Genomic DNA, 18,593 nt, shown 5'->3' with positions numbered 1-18,593 from the left:
GCTGGATGAGAGGAGTATGTTGGGATGGCATGGTGGAAGGATGTCCTGGGTGAAGCATGGCAACATGGATACAGAGCTTCTTTAATCCCACTCCTATGCTGTTATTTATAGTTTGATTTCAATAGGAAAATAATTGATAAGGTAGCACTAAAATCAAATCTTCAACTTATTTTCACAATTCTACCTTAGAAATATAAACAGTAGAATGATATGGTATGTATAATACATCACATCATACATATATATATAGGTATATATTAACTCTCTAATGCAAACTCTGCGTTAGAAGAGTCGCTCAAAACTGAAGCCGTGGAATTAAGAATAGTCGGGTGTTGGTGACAAAAAGACATTTGTAAAAAACAGATTACTCTTGTAATAAATAATAATATTTTAATACAAATGACTAAAAAGTTGATAAAGAATTCATTACCTTATGTTGAAATAGGTCAAAGCTAGAAAGGCTTTAAAATGTCAGAAAATATTTATAAATCAGCTAAAACTGGGATCTTGTTGGACAAGAGGTAACAGCACAAATGAAACTCTCTGAAAGTGGTTTTGATGCTGATGCTTGTTTGCCACACAGCCTTCACCTACGCACCGTTTATTTACACCTACGCACCACGTTTAAACTAGAGCTGCTTTCAGCATTAGAGAGCTCTGAGAGTGGGACTAGAGGGCGTCTGAAAATGACAAACCACACCCACAACAACACTCCATCACACCACAAACAACTCAGCAGCTCACATTCGAAAATACCTCCCCTGACCCCACCAAGCGACCTCCCACTGAACACCTTTGCTGCACACATGTGCACCCACATTTCAAGCACACAGACACGTGCACACACCCCGACGCTCACTTACTTTCAAAGTCCAGGAAAAAATGTGGACAGTTCTCTAAATCCTTGCCAAGGACCTTAATGAGGTTCCCCATGACTGGCGACCTGGACAGGAGGAAACAACAAAATACATACAGTACGCACAACCTGGCAAACTGCAGGAAAATACACAGCATGCACATGGAGAACACAGCAGGTTGTGAGTGTTTTATTTTATTTTTTATCCATCTGCCCTTTTTTTAATTACCCCTCGTCTTCCTCTCCTCCTCCATCCTTCTGTCTAAGCAATATGTCCAAAGCAAAGTCAGACGTCCCCTTTTTAAATGACACTGATCACAGTTTGCATCCCATGCAGCGTCTTCTGTATTGGATTAAAGGGGGGCCTGAATCCAGTAGTGAATCATTTAGCTCACTCATTGGGAGTCACTATAGCTGAGCAGTGGTTATAATCCATTTACATTACTATAGTAACCTAATAAAAGCTTGCAATGCACAGGCTACTTTCTCCTAATGCCCTTCATGTACAGCACTCCATGGATACTTTATGACAAGCTCTTTATACTTCATACCCAAAGGCTAGATGCCAGCGCTTTATGAGACAAATGATGCAGGCTTTATTAGATCATACTGTGGGTCAAACAGGCAGTTCTACACACTTGTATGTTTATATACAGCACCAGATAGAGCAACATATGTCAGGTGTTTAACAATCTAATACCATGAAAGTGGTCCCAGCGTTCAACCTCTACAATCACACAGTCCTGGGACTGAAGCCAAAATATTGTGGGCATAAAGGTTGGCCAAACCAAAAAAATTGTGTTCTGATCAGATACCCACTATTTAAAAGACCTGGGTCAATATTTCAAATATTTAAAAAAAACTAGCTTTTGGTCAATCGTTTTATGATTCAAGGGGAAGATGCAGTACTTATATTTCAATTCGAACAATTCATTAATCAAATATTAAGCCTTTCTTTCTGTTAATCTCTTATGACTTATCATAATTATCTCAACATTTAGCAGAATGATTTATGATTGTACATTAGTTTTGATAAGTCAGCAAAAGATTGTGTGTAGTTGGAAAAATGCTATCAATTCACATATGAAAAAAAAAGCAAAGAAGGGGAGAGTTTGTGCATTAACAGAAGCCTATGCTTGCAATATGATGTAACATGAGATAGATTGTATGGATCTTATTGATGCTAATATCGCTCTCTCTAAAAAAGTTTATTTTTTAGAATTTAAGCACATGATCTGTTGCTTAAACCACCTAAATGTGTCCTTCAATTAGTGGAGTTCATAATGTTTGAAATTATTCCAAATACATCAGGATGAAGTTTAGAATTGAGCCGAAAAAATATGTAAGACATGTGGAATATATAATTGCTTCAATGAATGGTCAGAGGTTTAAAAATGCACTTGTTGTTAACAAAATGCAGCTTCAGTAATAAGCCTGATCACTTTTGATACCATGATTAGAGAGTCTGAAATACAGCATTAAAGCTAAGGGATCTTAGAGGGAGGGGTTTGAGAAGCAACATGTAGACCTTTGAGTATGTTGCATGAAAAAATTTCACAATAAATACAAAAACCGAGAAATTGAACATTGTAAAATGGACTCTCAGCTGCGCGAGTATTCAAGCTAGTTCTTGATTATAGAGGGACTTATAGCAGAATGTAAGCAGCTGCCAAGTTTCACTTCCTCTGCCGTACCCTCTGTGCTCATGTGCTACGTTAGCACACAGCAGAGGCCTATCAGTTTCCCCTATGCAAGAGTAATTTATGGCCAGCATTAGCATGTTTATGAGAAGCCACCGTGCTGCAAAAAGAGCCCGTTGTTTTCTCTGTTACTCAGCAAGAACCGGTGTTGCAATGCAGCATCCAGGTACAGATAGCAGGGATTACGTTACATCATCCAGCCGCTGAGACAGCTTGCAGGTCCAGATTTACAAGAAGCAGCCATTTCTCTCCTGGTTCTACTGTATCATATGTTTACTCTTACTACAAAATCTACTGGGAGGCGGAGTAGGACAACTATATGCTGAATCACTGCTGGAACCCGTGAGCATCAGTCCAAACGTGTAAAGCGCACCTAGTCTCCTCTTGACTTTTAGACCACCTGCTCTAAGATAGCAGAACGCTATGAATAAATGAATAACAGATTCAGAGCTTCATCCTGACAAGGTGATTGCAAAGGCGAAGTCAAGCCGAGTTTCAGAACACAGCCTCGTACACAGCAAGGAAAGCTTTCTGACATGAGACTAGGTGAGCGTGCGTGTGTGGGTGCGTTTAAGGTAGCTGCACATTGGCCACACTCATACATGATAACACTGAGTCTAGAGCAGCAGCATGTGGTCCATCCAGAGAGCAGTGCTCGGCTGATGGTTGCCAGGTTACTGTTGGCCTGGTGATATCTCCGCTCGTCTCAGTACAAGATGTGGAAAAAAGCAGCCACTTCGCTCACGCCCCGGGTCAGCTGCTTACAACAGTGATCCGATGCATCAATTCAGCAATCAGTGCTTGTATTAAAAGAATAATTCATGTGACCGACTCACCGACATTTACTTTCACATCTTAAAACAGGAAATTGTGAGACTAACCCACAGCTTCTCACATCTCTCTGTTCTTACCCTGTTTTCCTACCATCGATTTACCTCTTCCTTTGTCGTTAGCCGTCAGATTCTCTGCCTCCCTTCTGTCTTCGTCCTCCCTGCTTTGTAAAAAACTGTTGCTGTGGGTAGATCCCAGGTTAGTGATGACTGCAATTCTCCGCGGCTCTGGTCTGCTTTTCTGAGAGACTGATGTAAACTTCTGCTCTTGCTCTTTCTCCCTCTGTCTCTCTCTCTCTGTATCTCTGTCCACTTCACACTTCTCTTTTTCAGGCATCTATTTAAAGGTCCTGTAGTTTTCTCTATTTGATCAGTGCACTACATGCTTCTCTTTGTTTTCTTAATAAGCAGCTTGTAGAAGTAGACACCATGCTGTGTGAGGACGTTGAGTGCTTAAGATATGTTGGTATTATTCACATTTCTGTCTTTTCCCGCTGGCTCTGTCCTCCTTATGGGTGTCTTTATCTCTTCAATTCAAAGGCAAAGAGCGAAAACTCCTTTTCTCTTTCGTTTCTGACGTCAGAATGGGTTCCTCAAAAAATATCCCCCCCCCAGCTCTCATCTCTGCCTCACTTCTCTATTTCACCACTCCGCTGCAGTCTCCCGGCTCCTTTGGCCTTGTCTTGTCCAAGTACATCTCTGTCACGGTGCCATTCAGACTCACTGGTGGCCCTTAGGTGCAAACAAGTCTAAGAGGCAGAATGGGAATGTGGGTCTGAGCTTGGTAAACTCACGTTCCCTGTTCAGCTGCTGTACATACTGTACATCACAACAAAGCCATTGTTGTTTAGGCACCCTGATTGGACATTAAGACATGGCATTCTCCGAATCAGGAAGTGTGTTTGGTGGCTGCTGGTTGCAGTTTCCCTCACACGCAAACACACACACACACACACCCACACACACACAATGTTTGCAGTCAGCCAGCATGAAAGTGGAGCAAAGTGCTTCCCTTATGCAACTGTGCAAGCACACAGCTCTCATCTGTAGTCGGGAAAGAGAAACCAAACCGAGGGGCTCCTCGAGTCTTAATAAAGACACGACTCGGCTCCCACATGGCATCTGAAAAGCAAACCTGGTCAAGACTGGAAGCCAAGCAGCAGAGCGAGGCCTCCCAGCTTCCTTTCAGCTCTCACTGAAAGATTCCTCCTGTTACCGCCCAGGAGCTTTATCAGTGTGGATTAGCTGAGTCCAGAAACAGCTCTGCTCATCTTTGCCAAGCCCAACCTCTATTAACTCACCAATATTACCATCTGAACCTCCTTTCTCCATCTGTGCGTCTCTCTCTCTCCCTGCCTCGTACTGCAATGATCTCTCTTTCTGTCGCACACTGGCTGACTGGTTATTCAGTGGCCTGTGAATCAAACCCATTCAGCAGCTGCACTGTATAGAACGGATGAAGCGACTATACTCTCCAGGCTCTCAACTTCCCTCTATGCCAATGCTCTTTCAGTATCCCTAAATTATCCATTCGTCTCCCCGTTTTCTAACCCGCCCATATGGTGCTCTCTGCTGTGTTCTTTTTTATAGATTTTTTCAATCCTTATTTTCATCCATACCTTCGCTTGTGTGTATCCCTCCGTAACACTTCACTGCATCAACCAGGGCTTGTCAGCTCCACACAGAGGTTACAGCATCAGCACCCACCACCTGACAAGGAGGAAGACAGATAGACACAGTGAGAGGGGAATCAACACAAAGTTCAACATCACATACCGTACAATGCCAGGACAATAGCAAAAATGTCAAAGACTTTCAGTTAAAATGTGAAAAAATAAAAGCATGGAGGGAAGAAACAGCTAGGCCTATATGTGCTAGCTTTGAAGATGAGGATGTTTTTTTAACCTCGCTAGCTTTGCAGTGCTACATCTTAATACATCTCACTCCATTCAAAACAGCGTACGTTGATAGTTTAATCCGTTAATATCTGTGTTTTACTCACTTACAGGACATCAGAAATGAGATATGCAACATCACTAGTTAGCTTAAGTTGCCTACTTAGCAGGGCTAACAGAGCCCTGTTAGCATTCATTTGAAGTTGTGTTTATATCCACCCAACTAATGTTGATCCAATATATGCTCTTCATTCAACTCTGTTTGCTCTTTGCTAACTCCTGAAGAAGAGAAAAAACCTGGTTAAGTTGCAAAATGATCCACTGTTTGTTAGCTAGCACTTAACTTTGCTCCAGTGTAATTTGTGGCCATGATGTGTAGGCTACAGTGGTTCTTAAAGCTTTTGCATTGAAATTGCTGTTGAAAACTACATTATAATGATTCTAAAAAAAATAGAGACTAGCTGAAAATCTCAGCTGCATGAAGTGGAAATCAATTCTTCATTTTTTGCATTGCTTCCACATCATGTGAAATAATTCCATTTTAAAATTACACAAACAATGTATTTCTGTGTCAAATTATGGGCGTAACTAAGCAACACTTTTTGGGAGGTAAAGTTTCAACACAGCATTCAGAAACGTTCAGACACAAAGGACCTTCCAGCTTCCATCCAAAATGACCAGTATTACCCCTTGAAAAAGCTAAATCGGTCAAATCTGAAGCGGGAAGGTGGTTCTTTCATGTCTCCCTTTCTATATTCTGACATGGACTAATCTTGTTAAGCTAATCTCATTTATTTGCCGTCTCTCTCAGCTCCAGCCTTGTCTTCTACCGGCTGACTGGTGTAACTATTAACACTACTGCTGCTGCCGTTGCATCATCGAATCTCATCAGGAAAGAGTGCAGACTGAAGAGAGGCGGGGGCCTTTGAAGAATAGTTGCCAGGGAAACACAGCCTCCTATTCTCATGGTAACAAGCAGTTGGGATCTGTTCAGTGTTATCAATTAGGTGAATTGGATGAACCAATGGGTGGATGGATAAATAGATGGATAGATATACTACACTCTCCTTAGAGTGACATGAACGCATTGACGTTTGTACTTCGATGGTTGTAAACTTTACTATCCACTTCTTAAATAACATGTCCTCTATCTTTTTAGGGACTTTTACATAGACTATGTGGTTCCTTTCAGTAAATTGCCTATTGCTTATTGATCTGTCCTCTCAGGGAAAGGGCAAAGGCCAAGTACTGTACAGGAAGCTATGGTCAAGAGAGGTAAACTCACAGTGAGGTTAATATTGTTGGACAGAGTTGATTTAAACTTTTTTTTAACATAAGTCTGATATTTGTTTGAGTTAATTACCTCCTGACCTTTAAATCTGAAATGAACAACTCATTCACTCCCTCACACTCAGCCCACAGAGAAGTAGTTGTTTTAGGTACAGGGTATTATTTCAGCCCTCTAATGGATTTATCTGATCACACAGTGAGCGCAGACACATAATTTTACTACAGCAGACAGACCCAGACTTACACATTTAGATGGATTACTGTTTAAAATTCTGCTAATTAGTTGAGTGATTGGATCGCCATTTTAGCTCCATGCCACATGTTTGCTTTCTCAGCTCTACTTAATGAAAGATAAAATGTAAACTTTGTTATTAGAGTGATGTATTAGAATATAGTTTAACCCAAACAGAATGCTTTGTAATTTAGTAGAAAAGGATCTTTCTCTTGCTAGCTTGAAGTACGTATTTAACTGGTGATGAAACAGACTGGAATTAAAACTGATGCCTCTATAAGATCTACAAAAGCAAACAAGAACATGAGCAAGATTGACTGTTACGCCAATTTGGGGTTTGACAATGTGGTTAGCTAAGACCAAGAGTGTTCTGCAAAAATAACTCATATGGTGCTTTCACACATTGCAAGTCCTGGAGCGGCATGTGTGAATGCAAATGACCTCAGAATTATCTGCCAGCCTCCAAGTAACATTTCTGCACGAAGTATGGGTGCTTAAGTACAAGAAAACAGCAGGAGATATTTGAAAAAATGTTTTGCAAGCAAGTGGGCAGGGATGAAGAATTTTATATCATGCGACCGGGGATGTGAGCGGTGTGATCTGAGAAGAGAGAATGTGGAAAAACAGCTACAATTAGTGGTTCATTTTACGCTTAAAAGACGGCAGGTGGATTTTTGCCATTACAGAAACTCAAACATATTTGGGATTAGATCAGCCAAAGCTTAAGAGGAACCAGTTGGTCCACTGGGGTCGCCAAAATCATCACTGAATGAAAGTGCCTCACAGTAGCTCTAATGTCCCTATAGTAACACAGATTAAATTAGATTATGTGTGAACAGTGTTAATATGACATTTTTTTAAATTTAAAGTGTTTAAAGTTAAGACCAATCGATTGAGTCCAGGAATACTTCTATTGCTTCTGCCACTTAATGAGTGCCATCATAAATCAGTGTCATGTTAATCAAATATCAGACTACTCTCGAGTCTCCAGTGGGCAGACACTGAAGCAGAGGTCCAGACAGTATTTAAATATAGTTGCTGTTTCTGCAACTTTAGATGGTGACAGAGTCAGAGGGTCTGTGGGGTAAAAGGGAAGAAAGAAAGAGATCATAAAGTCATTATACGCAGACGTCTGTGTCCGTGCTACTCAGCTTGTGTTAGTTCTGCACACTGAATGAGTCCTGCTTTAAAAACCCACTGGCGATTGTTCCTTCTCTCGCTCTCTCTATCTTTTCGCTCTGTCTCAACCTTTCGCCTGCTCTCGACACACCCCACTCTCCACCCCCTGTTCAGTCCATGCTGTTCTTTTATGTCCCCGTTCATTCACTCATCTTCTTACCGGACACCCTTTCGACCTCATCCTCTGTCTGTGACTCTTTTATATCCTCCCTCTACCCATTCCTTCTTTGTTCTCAGCATTTTTCCCTAAAGGTAGTAGAGTGCAGGAGGCTGCAGTGAAATCGCCAGCTCATGTGTGTTTGTGTTTGGAGAGAGGAGGGGAAAGAAGAGGAGGCAGAGTGAGCTAAACACCCACCTAAACTCAGTTACCGTTGTGTTAAGAGAACAGACGAAAAAAAACACTTTTTAAGGCTGGTGTAGAGCATATTATATAATGCACATGGTTTACTGTATATTTTACATTAGTGTAGGTTGGGAGGAAAACGGGTGATTGAGCACGTACTGGAGGTCAGATTTTGTGGGAGGAGAGGAAAATAGATGAGATAAATGAGAAGGAAAGGAAAAACAGTACAGGAGAGGAGACGATATATAGGCGGGAGATGAAATGTAAAGAGAAATCTATGAGATGAGAGAAAAGGAGGGATACAAAATGGAAAGAGGAGGAGAAAAGAGTGACAAGGAAGGGAACGAAAAGGAGAGGAAATAATGAAAAAGGAAAGGTATCAAGGGGCTAGGAGAGGACAGGATGGAATAAAGGAAAGGAAAAAGGAGTCTAGGAGAAGAGAAAGCTAGTTTCAGCCAAATACTGGGAGGTGTCAGTGTCAGACCCACAGCTAGACCATCACTACATCTGACCAATGATGGAATGCTACAGCCAATTTGCCTTAGGCCTACATACCAAACACACACACACACACACACACACACACACACACACACACACACACACACACACACACACACACACACACACACACACAGTATAAGGAGAGAAGGGGAATAAAAGGGAAGAGTGGCTGAGCGTGACGCTGAAGGATGGAGCAAAATAGAGGTGGAAATGGAAGGAGGTTACGATTCTTCAGCATCACCCCTCCCCCTTCTTCTTCGTCTCCCTTTCTCTTCCTGACAAATACACATACACATACACACACACACACACACACAATGGCTGAGTCTGGGTCCAGCGCAGCACACGGCGCCTCATAAAAAGGGCGATTGCAAATGAGCATTGTGATTCTGTGCTGCACGGCTGACAAAGAAAAAGGGGAGGTTAGAGTGAGAGGCAGAAAAATGACAGAGAGAGAGAGAGAGAGTACGGCATGTGTAAGCTGTACTCAAATCCATTTTCATTGTGTCACTTAATTCAGTGTGATCATTTTTTTGATTGAAAAAAAAAAGAACTGGGGCAGCAAGTGAGGGATCTCAAGGCTTATATGTTCAGAGGTGGATCAAAATGAGCTCTTACATCTCTTTTGTGTAGATATTATTGAGGTTTATATAGAGTAAGTATCTTTACATTTCTAATATGCACAGTATCTTGTTTATCAAAGTGTCTAACACGAGCGATTCTTGGTAATATAATTCATTTCAGTGCTCTCTTAACTCTACCACACAAATTAATATATGCCTTATATCTAATGCCATTAATATTTGAGCACCAGATTTTGGCTCACGGCCTTTCTTGGAAAAGCAGAGTTAGAAAAATAACAGCCTTGAATTGGATTTTAAGAGCTGTTTCCTTCCTAAGCTTTGGCTGCAGGATAAAGGAAGGGTGCAGCTCTTATCTTTATTTGTGATGCTGGATGCCAATTAGCTGCTGTCATGGGGAGCACTAAGCTTTCAGGGGTCCATGTGCATTCGCGTCGGGGTTTTTAGTGTGTATTGTGCACTTGTGTATGTGTGTTACTATTGCTTTGACTATTGTTGCACCCCCATTTTCCTTGTCCTTGTCTGACCCCCTGCTATCAGTAAACAAAGAGAGAAGCGATATAAGTCTGTACAGCAGACACTCTTTGTCCATGATGGCATGCTTACACACTGCTCCATATGGGCCAGGACAGTGTAGAAAACTCATAGTCACCTGGATGGAAACAATATGTTGAAGGAGGGTGGTTGTACACACATCATATAGGTGCAGGGCAAAAAAAAACAAAACAACAGAATTAAGAAGACAAGCATGCACACTTTCTTAACGACACAAAAAGTTTAAAGATCGCAACATTTGGACCAAATGCTCTTCATCCATAGTAAAAAAAATGGGATGCAACAACCATATATAGTAAATAGATTAACACAGCAATAAGCTGATAAGCACTGTGATGGCAAATATTAAGGATATAGATGGATCAGAACGTGTATACTTATATACAGATGAGTGTCCAGGTTGTAACAAAAACTATTTAATCAATATACATTTTGTGAGTTTATACTTGAAATGGATTGGATTGGTTTGCATTGAGCGGGTATGTTTACAGGTATTTGTTAGATAGAGGGGTGTTTAACATTGAGTGAGCCACAAGGACTTCCATAAAACAGAACATAAAGGCAGTTTGAACTTAACTCCCTGGCGTCTTGCTGTCTAGTGATTCTTCCCTCTCCTTCAACTCTCCTTCACTCGTTCACTTCATTTTCTGTCAGTCTTGCTGTCTTTTTTGTCTGTCGGCTTCCCTCCCTTTGTTTTTGCCTGCAAGAGTATCAGCCCCTGATCGCTCCTTTCACAACAGTGTCTAAAATGTATGTACCGTCATATTTCACTGTCTTATTGTCGTAATTGCACAAATTGCACCTGGTAATAATTAATATGTGACTGTGAAGAGCTCCAGAAACTGTTGCCCCTTTTCCTCTCCTTTCTTGTACGGTAGCCCTGTGGGCGAGGAGCTATAGAGCAGTAGAATTAACACAGATGTTCTGTTTCAGTTTTTTTTAATAAAAAAAACACATGGTGCTCATCCATTAAGAAAATCCTGTGATCACCTCATACCCTACTAACCATTACAGTGTAGAAGTCCACCAGTTTCATTGACAGGTATTAAGACTGTAGTCTGTACACACCGGAAAAGACAAATAACGTATAATAAACAATTCTATCTTGATACAATTCTAAATGAAAATTGAAAGGTGTAAAAAAAGAAAAATGCTTTCATTTGCTCAAAACTTATTTTAGCTACTTGAAGTAGCCGCACACAGGCCTTTAAGTCACTTTCCACACTGAAGAGCTTTCATCAATCCTAATATGTTTGTTGTTTTGATCATTACTGTTTTTTCCGCTATTGGAAAAACAGCAGACCAAATTAGAGGTTTGCAGGTTAGATTAAAAATCAACAGAAAACAAAAACAAAAACAAATTAGCATCACTTGTTAAAGAGTAACACCTCTAAATGACTATATTTATGCAACAGGAAAAACTAGACTGCTAATATAGCAACCAAAACAAAGTTGAGTTCAAAGTGAATAATGAAGTGAAAAGGAAACAATCACTAATGATTTGCAGGCTTCTAAAAATGACTGTTTTTTAAACTACATACATTGTTGTGTGATGTGTAGCACATACTGAATACTACTACTATGTAGTACAGAATTGGGACACAGCATGTGCATCCCTCCAGCAGCCCATGACCTCAGAGAATGAATGAATGTGGTAACCTCTGACCTCAGTCTGACCTAGAATCTATTTTCAGCTCTGTGTGCTGAAGTCGTCCACCCTCTTCATACCACTAAGAACTGTCCTTGACGGAAGTGATGCTCCATCACACTGTGCTGCAGTGTGTCTCATATGGCAGAGGATGCAGTGTTACACTACTCCCTGTCCCACTGGGAGGGGCAGAATAGCAGCGGCAGCTCTCAAATATAGGAAATTGGCTGCCATGTAAGGTATGGACTCTAGCTGACGCAGAGGAAAAAAATAATTGATGGAAAAGGATGAAAATGAAATGGGGAAAAAAAAGAGTCTGTTGGGACGTGATGGTGGATCCCTGGTGTGAGAGTTTGAGATCCTGGCAAATTCTGTGGTGTATTTCTGTCTGGTGATCTATTTTTAACCTACATTCCCACTAACTCTTTGTTATTTAATTCAAAAGGAGTGATACAGTAGATACTCCTCATTTACTCAAGCTAATTAGTGAGCATGCGTGTGTGTATGTGTGTGTGTGTTGATGTGCACAGAAAAAGTCGAGGGTAGTAAAACAAAAATCTATGTGTAAGCTTGGTCTCACAAGGCTGATCAAACACAAAACACAAACACGGTTGCCAACATCCTAGTGTGCCCATTATAGATCTGGCATACACACATGTGAACAAATAAAGAGAACGAGAGAGAGAGAGAGAGAGAGAGAGAGCTGTGAAGACCATAGATTGTTGCTTAGCCATCATACGGTTACACAGTGTTGCAGTGGTAAGCATTGCCTCCTCATAGCAAGATCTGTGTGTTGTTTGCATGTTCTTGTCTTGTTTGCATGGCTTGAGACTTTATTGTGGACGTAGCCAATGGGATTTCACTTTTTATACCAATATTTTGAGTGGCGTCTGCCTTTTGTATATTACAATATTCTTTTTTTTTTTTTTAGCAATAAGTTACCATAGGGAGAAGAGGGGAGTACTAAAGAAAACAAGCTCACACAATGGGATGAGATAAGGTAACACCTTGCAGACAGCCATTATTCATACATTTCTTCTAGCCTTATAACAGGTGATTTTTAAATGTCATAAATAACGACATAAGAAAAATACAGAGATGTAAACCTGTACTCATGTTATTTATGTTTGGCTTATTAATATTGAGGTCCAAGCAGTTTGAGTAGCTTTTAACTTCCCCTTCAAGTGGCAATTCTGGTATAGCTATATTTTTTGTTACTGCAATATTGGATTCATTTTTCAGCCGTATAGCGTTGTCACTTGACAAATACATACAGAGATAGCGGCTGATCTTTTGCAAAGCCCCACAACCCTTTGTTACCGTGCAGTGTGTGTCAAGCTTTCCATTATCGACTGACACATGCAATTTACAATGATTGTGATAAAAGCCTATCATTTCAAAGCGGCATTATTTTCATGCAGCAGGGCTTGCCTATAAAGCTACAATTATAAGCCCTTATGTTGCATATGTACAGTATGACAAGGGAATAAAACAGAAATCTCAGACAGTTGTTTCATCCTGACATAAACCTAGCTTAAACCTGAGTATTGTTTTTTTTTCTCAAGCTTGGAAGGCCTGTTGTTTCTTTAATGGATGCTGTGCCAGCTGTTGGCAAAAACAGCAGACTGAAGAAAGAAGCAGATGTTAAACTAAGAGGCCATGATCAGGAGCAAAGTCAAACGCACTCCCTCCACATCATGACTGTTACACTAAATGCAGTCAGTTCGTTCATCTTGGGTAGTCAAAATTCAGCTCTTATGTGACCTTGTGCCTCGGTAACAAATCACTCATCTCTCAAAACCTAGTGAGCTGGGGCCTCAGTTGATAATCACAAAAGTAGGTTACCCCATAGGAACTTTTACACACTTTACATTTCTGTGTCACTTCCTCTTTGCTCTCTTTAGTCGCCCTTTGGACTAAATTGCCGTCACCTACAAACAGTGTTGGTGATATCGATCTCAAATATGACCAGAGGGCGGGCATTTGGGCTTTTCATTGACATTAGTGAACAACAATTGATCTGATCAACTGACAACAGGCCATAATACTGATTTATATACTCTATAAATCCCCTTTCATATCCATAAAACGAGAGGGGAACAAGCCAAATCCTGTCTGATCAGAACTGGAGTCACAGAGGCCGAAGAGAATTCACCGCAGCTCATGTACTTGTCTTACTGGATGTTATATCACACATTTCAAAAAGTTTCCTCAGGAGTCAGGACACGCATAACAAGGATGTTAACGGATTTTAATAAGAGTTTTCAGTATTCTCCACAAGTGCCATCCAGCATTGAAAGTTAAGTAATATGATCTACGAATAATCAGATCTTAGCTCCCTTGTCAGGGGGAATTAGATCCCACTGTCTCCCAGATCTATTTTCTCACTTTGCATTGGGTTATATCCATCAATAGTTTTTTTATATTAAATGGTCCCTTGTTTTTTTTGTCTTCTGACCAGTCTTGAGCTTTGTTTTGTTTTGTTTGAAAATAAATGATTTGAAAATGAGAGAATTCAATTTTCAGTTAAATTAACATTTCTTGAAACTTGAAGAGTTGAATTAATTCCTATAAAGGGGACAAGTGCTGTAGACAATAACACAGGGATCTAAAGAAAGGTGCTTTTATGGCAGTGGTTGTCTGTGATTTTTTTTTTGCAAATCTGCTTTCTCCACAATTTGTAAAACAAAATGTCCTACCATCACTCCCCAAACACATAGGCGATATCACAATATAAGTCCAAAGCAAAATCAAATCTTTTTTTTCCCCCAATGCTTCGCTTTGGTTGTGCCTGTGACGTTTGGGAATTACCTGAATCCTTTGATAGCATTTTGGAGCAAATTCAGGAGACTCCTCTCGTTTCACAGTGTGGAGGCCGATTTGCAGAAAGATCAAGCTGGAGTGCATCACATTACAAAATCACTAAGGTGTTTTATTGGAGGTCGGCAGCCAGCAGTAAGGAACAAATATCTATCTCAACAGTTATAATTTGGTGGTACTTGAACAGAGATGCTATGAAGGTATTGTCACACAAAGACATCATATCAAGGGGAAAATGTTCTACATTTCGTTAAAAAAACAGGGTTTTGCTTATCTTGTACAACGTGTAATGCTCACATTAAACACAGATGCTATTTGGTTGTTGAGTAGTCTTTTATTATGGTTTCATTTTCATTTTCCTGCCTGCCTTCGTTGTCTACAGCCCTTTGGTCAAAACACATTGTATTTAAATGTTATATAAATGGGGGAGGTAGTTATAACTATCACATGGATAAGGAGCTAGAGGTGTTAGCTTAGCATAGCATTAAGCCTTGAAGCAGGAAGAAACACTCTGAATCTCTCCAAAGGTATTGAAATCCTTACAAGCAATTCAAAGGTCATTTATGACAGAAATGTGCTTGTATGTATATTCCATTACAGAAAAATGTTAAAAGCATAGTGGTCTGCCACCAAGCAACTTCATAAAGACTTCACAAGTTCACTGCACCTGGTCTAGAAATATGGCGCTGTGATTCTTGTTTTTTTCATCTTATTTTAAATAAACATACCATTATAAGATGTGTTTTCTGCAGAGGCAGCACCTTCAGTTTCTTTTAAACTGCCCCTTTCTTACCTCATGTGCATTAAAATATACTTCTGAGGGCTGTATCTGGACCCTCCCTCATCACTCTGCCCCCTCTTAACTGGATCATCATCTCCCATTTTAGGAGTAATCCCTGACTTCTGACATGACTGACTTAAAGACCATAAGGTCAACAGGTAGAGACAGATCACAACTCAAGTTCCAATATAATCTCAGACCCAGCTGATTCAGCCCCTGAACTCCACTGAAAACAAAGTGAACATCAGACACACATGGAAGCTCGAGTGACAGATGTTTGAATGACAGATGTTGCTGCTTGACAGATGGGTTGGCCAGTCAATAAGATTAGAAGAGTTTACATGAAGCAAGGATTTTGTGGAAATCAGTCAGACAGACACGTGGATAAACATATGGATAATGTTTTTTTTTAATTAAAGGATTCAGTGCAACATATTGTAGTTGTCCATGCATGCTTCTGAAATCAAAACATATTACTGGAAGTCAGTCTCATAAGCTTCTTAAGCAAAAAGAGTACAATGATTCAACATTGAATCATTGTACTCTTTTGTCACTTCCAAGTTCAGAACTCAGTTTGGATTTAAAAAAAAGCAATTCTTTATTGCAAGGATTTTTTTTAGCACCGTCAGACTTTCAATAAAAAATGTATGAACTTAACTCAGACAAGATTTTTAAGTTCTTGCTAAAACAAAGGATGTTCTTGTGTCTTTAAAATTCACTTTGATACCCTTTACTGGCTTTAAAATGCTCCTCCAGACTGACCTATTTGGATCTATTTAGTGTTGGAATGTTTTGACAAAACACTTATCAGGCACGAACCATGACATTTTAGAGTAGCTGCACACATTTCCGCGTCATTGTGCTGATGTCACTCATTGGCCTTTGTTTTTTTTAAAAGACTGTCAGTTGAGGTTTTGCGCTGACATCCGCCATGTCTAATTCAGTGACGGCTGGAGGAGATCATTACACATCATTACACCTGATGGGATGAGCTGGCAGTGCTTTGGAGGTGATAAATACTGAGAAAGCAGCAAACAAGACAAACATTACCCCCTCCTTGCCTCTCTTTCTCCCCTTTTTTTTTCTCTCATTTTAACCTTACATGCCCTCATCCTCTATTCCCAGTCCCTCATCGTGTAATATCACACTTCTGTGGCCCAGAATACAAGGCATCATGGGAAATTATGTGTAGGTGTGAACTCGGGATAATTGCAATGATAACTTGAATGTATGGCTCACACAAATGCATATATTGACAAGAAGAAAAGATCGGGGTACAAAAGGTGATGTACAGTAAAATAAATAATAAATATAAAGAAAGAAAGCCTCCTTTAACATGACACCTCAACTCCCCAATCCTGCCCTGCGCCTTGTCAAACCTGATAATCATGACATGTTAAGGCAACATAATAAGATGCTGCACCTCATACGAACAGAGGAAATAGGACATAGTGAGACACACAGAGCACTAATCCTCTGCAAGACAGCAGGACATAACGATTGTGCAGAGCTGGAAGACACGGCCACATGCTGCCAACACCATTTTGCAGCGAGCAATTTGACTGGATGATGGTAGAGGATGTGACAGAATGTACAGAGGCGATGAAGACTTGACTGGAAGGGAGCGGGAAGGGAAGAAATATCGACAGAGTGGCGAAAATAATGAGTTAATGACTGAGCAAGCGAGATGGTTAAACGAGAATGCAAGAGGAGAGATGCTGATGGACAGGAAAAGAGAGAGAGAGAGAGAGAGAGAGAGAGAGAGAGAGGAGAAGGCGGGTGTAGACAAAGAGTGACAGAGAAGGAGCGAGCAGAGAGGAGGAAATGCAGACGGGCATGTTTCTATGGGCGCTCAGGAAAGATTTGGGGTGAGGGAATCTTGCATCATCGCAGCAAGCCAATGAAAAGGCTTGGTTAAAATGTTCAAAGGGAGTGTCCTAGCAACAGCGGAGTAAATACCACAGGATCTACCACTCCATCATAGACCCCCCCAAAAAAATACTAATACACAAACACACTAATTGACATAATTGTTTAGAGCTAGCACATGTTAGCAGGTGCAGTACACCTTGCTCTTTATTCAAATGGATTTTGATTTTCATATTTTGACTGATGACTGTACACTGCACAGTAAGACCTGTATATTCCTCACTGTATGTAGGCATGACAGTCATTAATTATGACACGTGTCAAGTGTATATTTTCTGTATTTAAAGTAACTTGAAAGAGATGTAAAAAAATTATATGTATACTCTAACATGTTAATACACATAAAACAAGTTTCTTTTTATATACATATGAGTATACACCTATATTTGCATTTATCAACAATGGGTCTAAATATGGATGACTTCACTGTGTTTAAGGATACATGTAGATTTGTGTATGCTTTTACTTGCATATATATGTGTGCATATATACAGTGCAAATATGTATGAATGTGGAAATGGATCGAATGAATAAAACATATCTGCATTAAGTGTGTGATTTATATTGTAACAACAAAAGATACTGACACTGTAACATGACCTCTTTTAATCCAAATGATCTCTTATTACATTACCTTATTACCTTGTTTGTGTGTGTGCCTGTGTGTGTGTGTTTGTCATAAAAGTCAACATGGCAGTAAATCATCATTTAATCTACTCTCACGGATTACAACCAGAGTCAGTAGATTACAGTGGGATATACAGCAACCAGATCTTTCAATTAAACACCTCTGCTGTCTGTTTTCGACCTCCTCACCCGTCTCCATAAACATAAACACTCGATCACACACAGCACTCCGTCAAGCTTTCTCTTTTTTACCTTCATATTTATCCATCACTCTCTCATTCCTTTTCTCCCCTGCCCACACAAAGACCTGCAGAGTCACATGATAGGTAGCTTCACCCTTTCTGCTCTCCCTCTCCGTCAAAAGAAACACATCTACACCCATTCCTACACCAGATTTTTTTTTCTCCACATTTGCAGGAATGAAACACTCATTTAAAGCCTTAGCCCCTCATTCATTCATCCCTCCATTCAGTTTTTTCCCTCCTTCCCTCCTCCCTGTTTTTTTTTTTTTTTTTTCACTCGAGTCGCATGCACCCACCCCTTCTGATCAGCTTCAGTGCAATCTGGGGCTTTTGTTTTTAGCAGGTTGTTCGCAGAGATGTCTTAGCAAGAGCACACACACCTCAAGCACCTTCCTCTCTGGATGAACTGTGGACCCCCTCCTTGTGATGCTAATAATTCATGATTAAATGCTCGTATGACAATTGAGCCGAAAAGAGGAGGCGGAACCTGTGACATGCAATTTAGCCACATTGTTCACACACTCCAGTGCATCATGTGATATACGATGCATGTGCTGTGATAGTTCTAGGTCACATATGTC

General features: G+C 40.3%; 1 protein-coding gene across 7 annotated transcripts in view; it reads right to left on the bottom strand.

Annotated features, from left to right (window-relative positions):
* fam49al (family with sequence similarity 49 member A, like) overlaps positions 1 to 18,593 on the bottom strand; it is a 32,499-nt gene that overhangs the window by 12,961 nt on the left and 945 nt on the right. The window contains exons 2-3 of one of the 7 annotated variants that reach the window (XM_061058861.1): positions 5,006 to 5,096; positions 864 to 943 (exon numbers count right to left, since the gene is read on the bottom strand). In XM_061058861.1, the coding sequence (XP_060914844.1) occupies positions 864 to 933 (70 nt within the window). In that variant the 5' untranslated portion in view covers positions 934 to 943; positions 5,006 to 5,096. Of the gene's footprint in view, positions 1 to 863; positions 944 to 3,467; positions 3,681 to 5,005; positions 5,097 to 18,593 lie in introns of those variants that run through there. The other 6 variants (XM_061058862.1, XM_061058856.1, XM_061058859.1 and 3 more) reach the window with 6 other exon arrangements.

The sequence above is a fragment of the Labrus mixtus genome, chromosome 16, assembly GCF_963584025.1.
Source record: "Labrus mixtus chromosome 16, fLabMix1.1, whole genome shotgun sequence".
NCBI lineage: Eukaryota > Metazoa > Chordata > Actinopteri > Labriformes > Labridae > Labrus > Labrus mixtus.
This window is presented reverse-complemented; position numbering and strand designations above follow the sequence as displayed.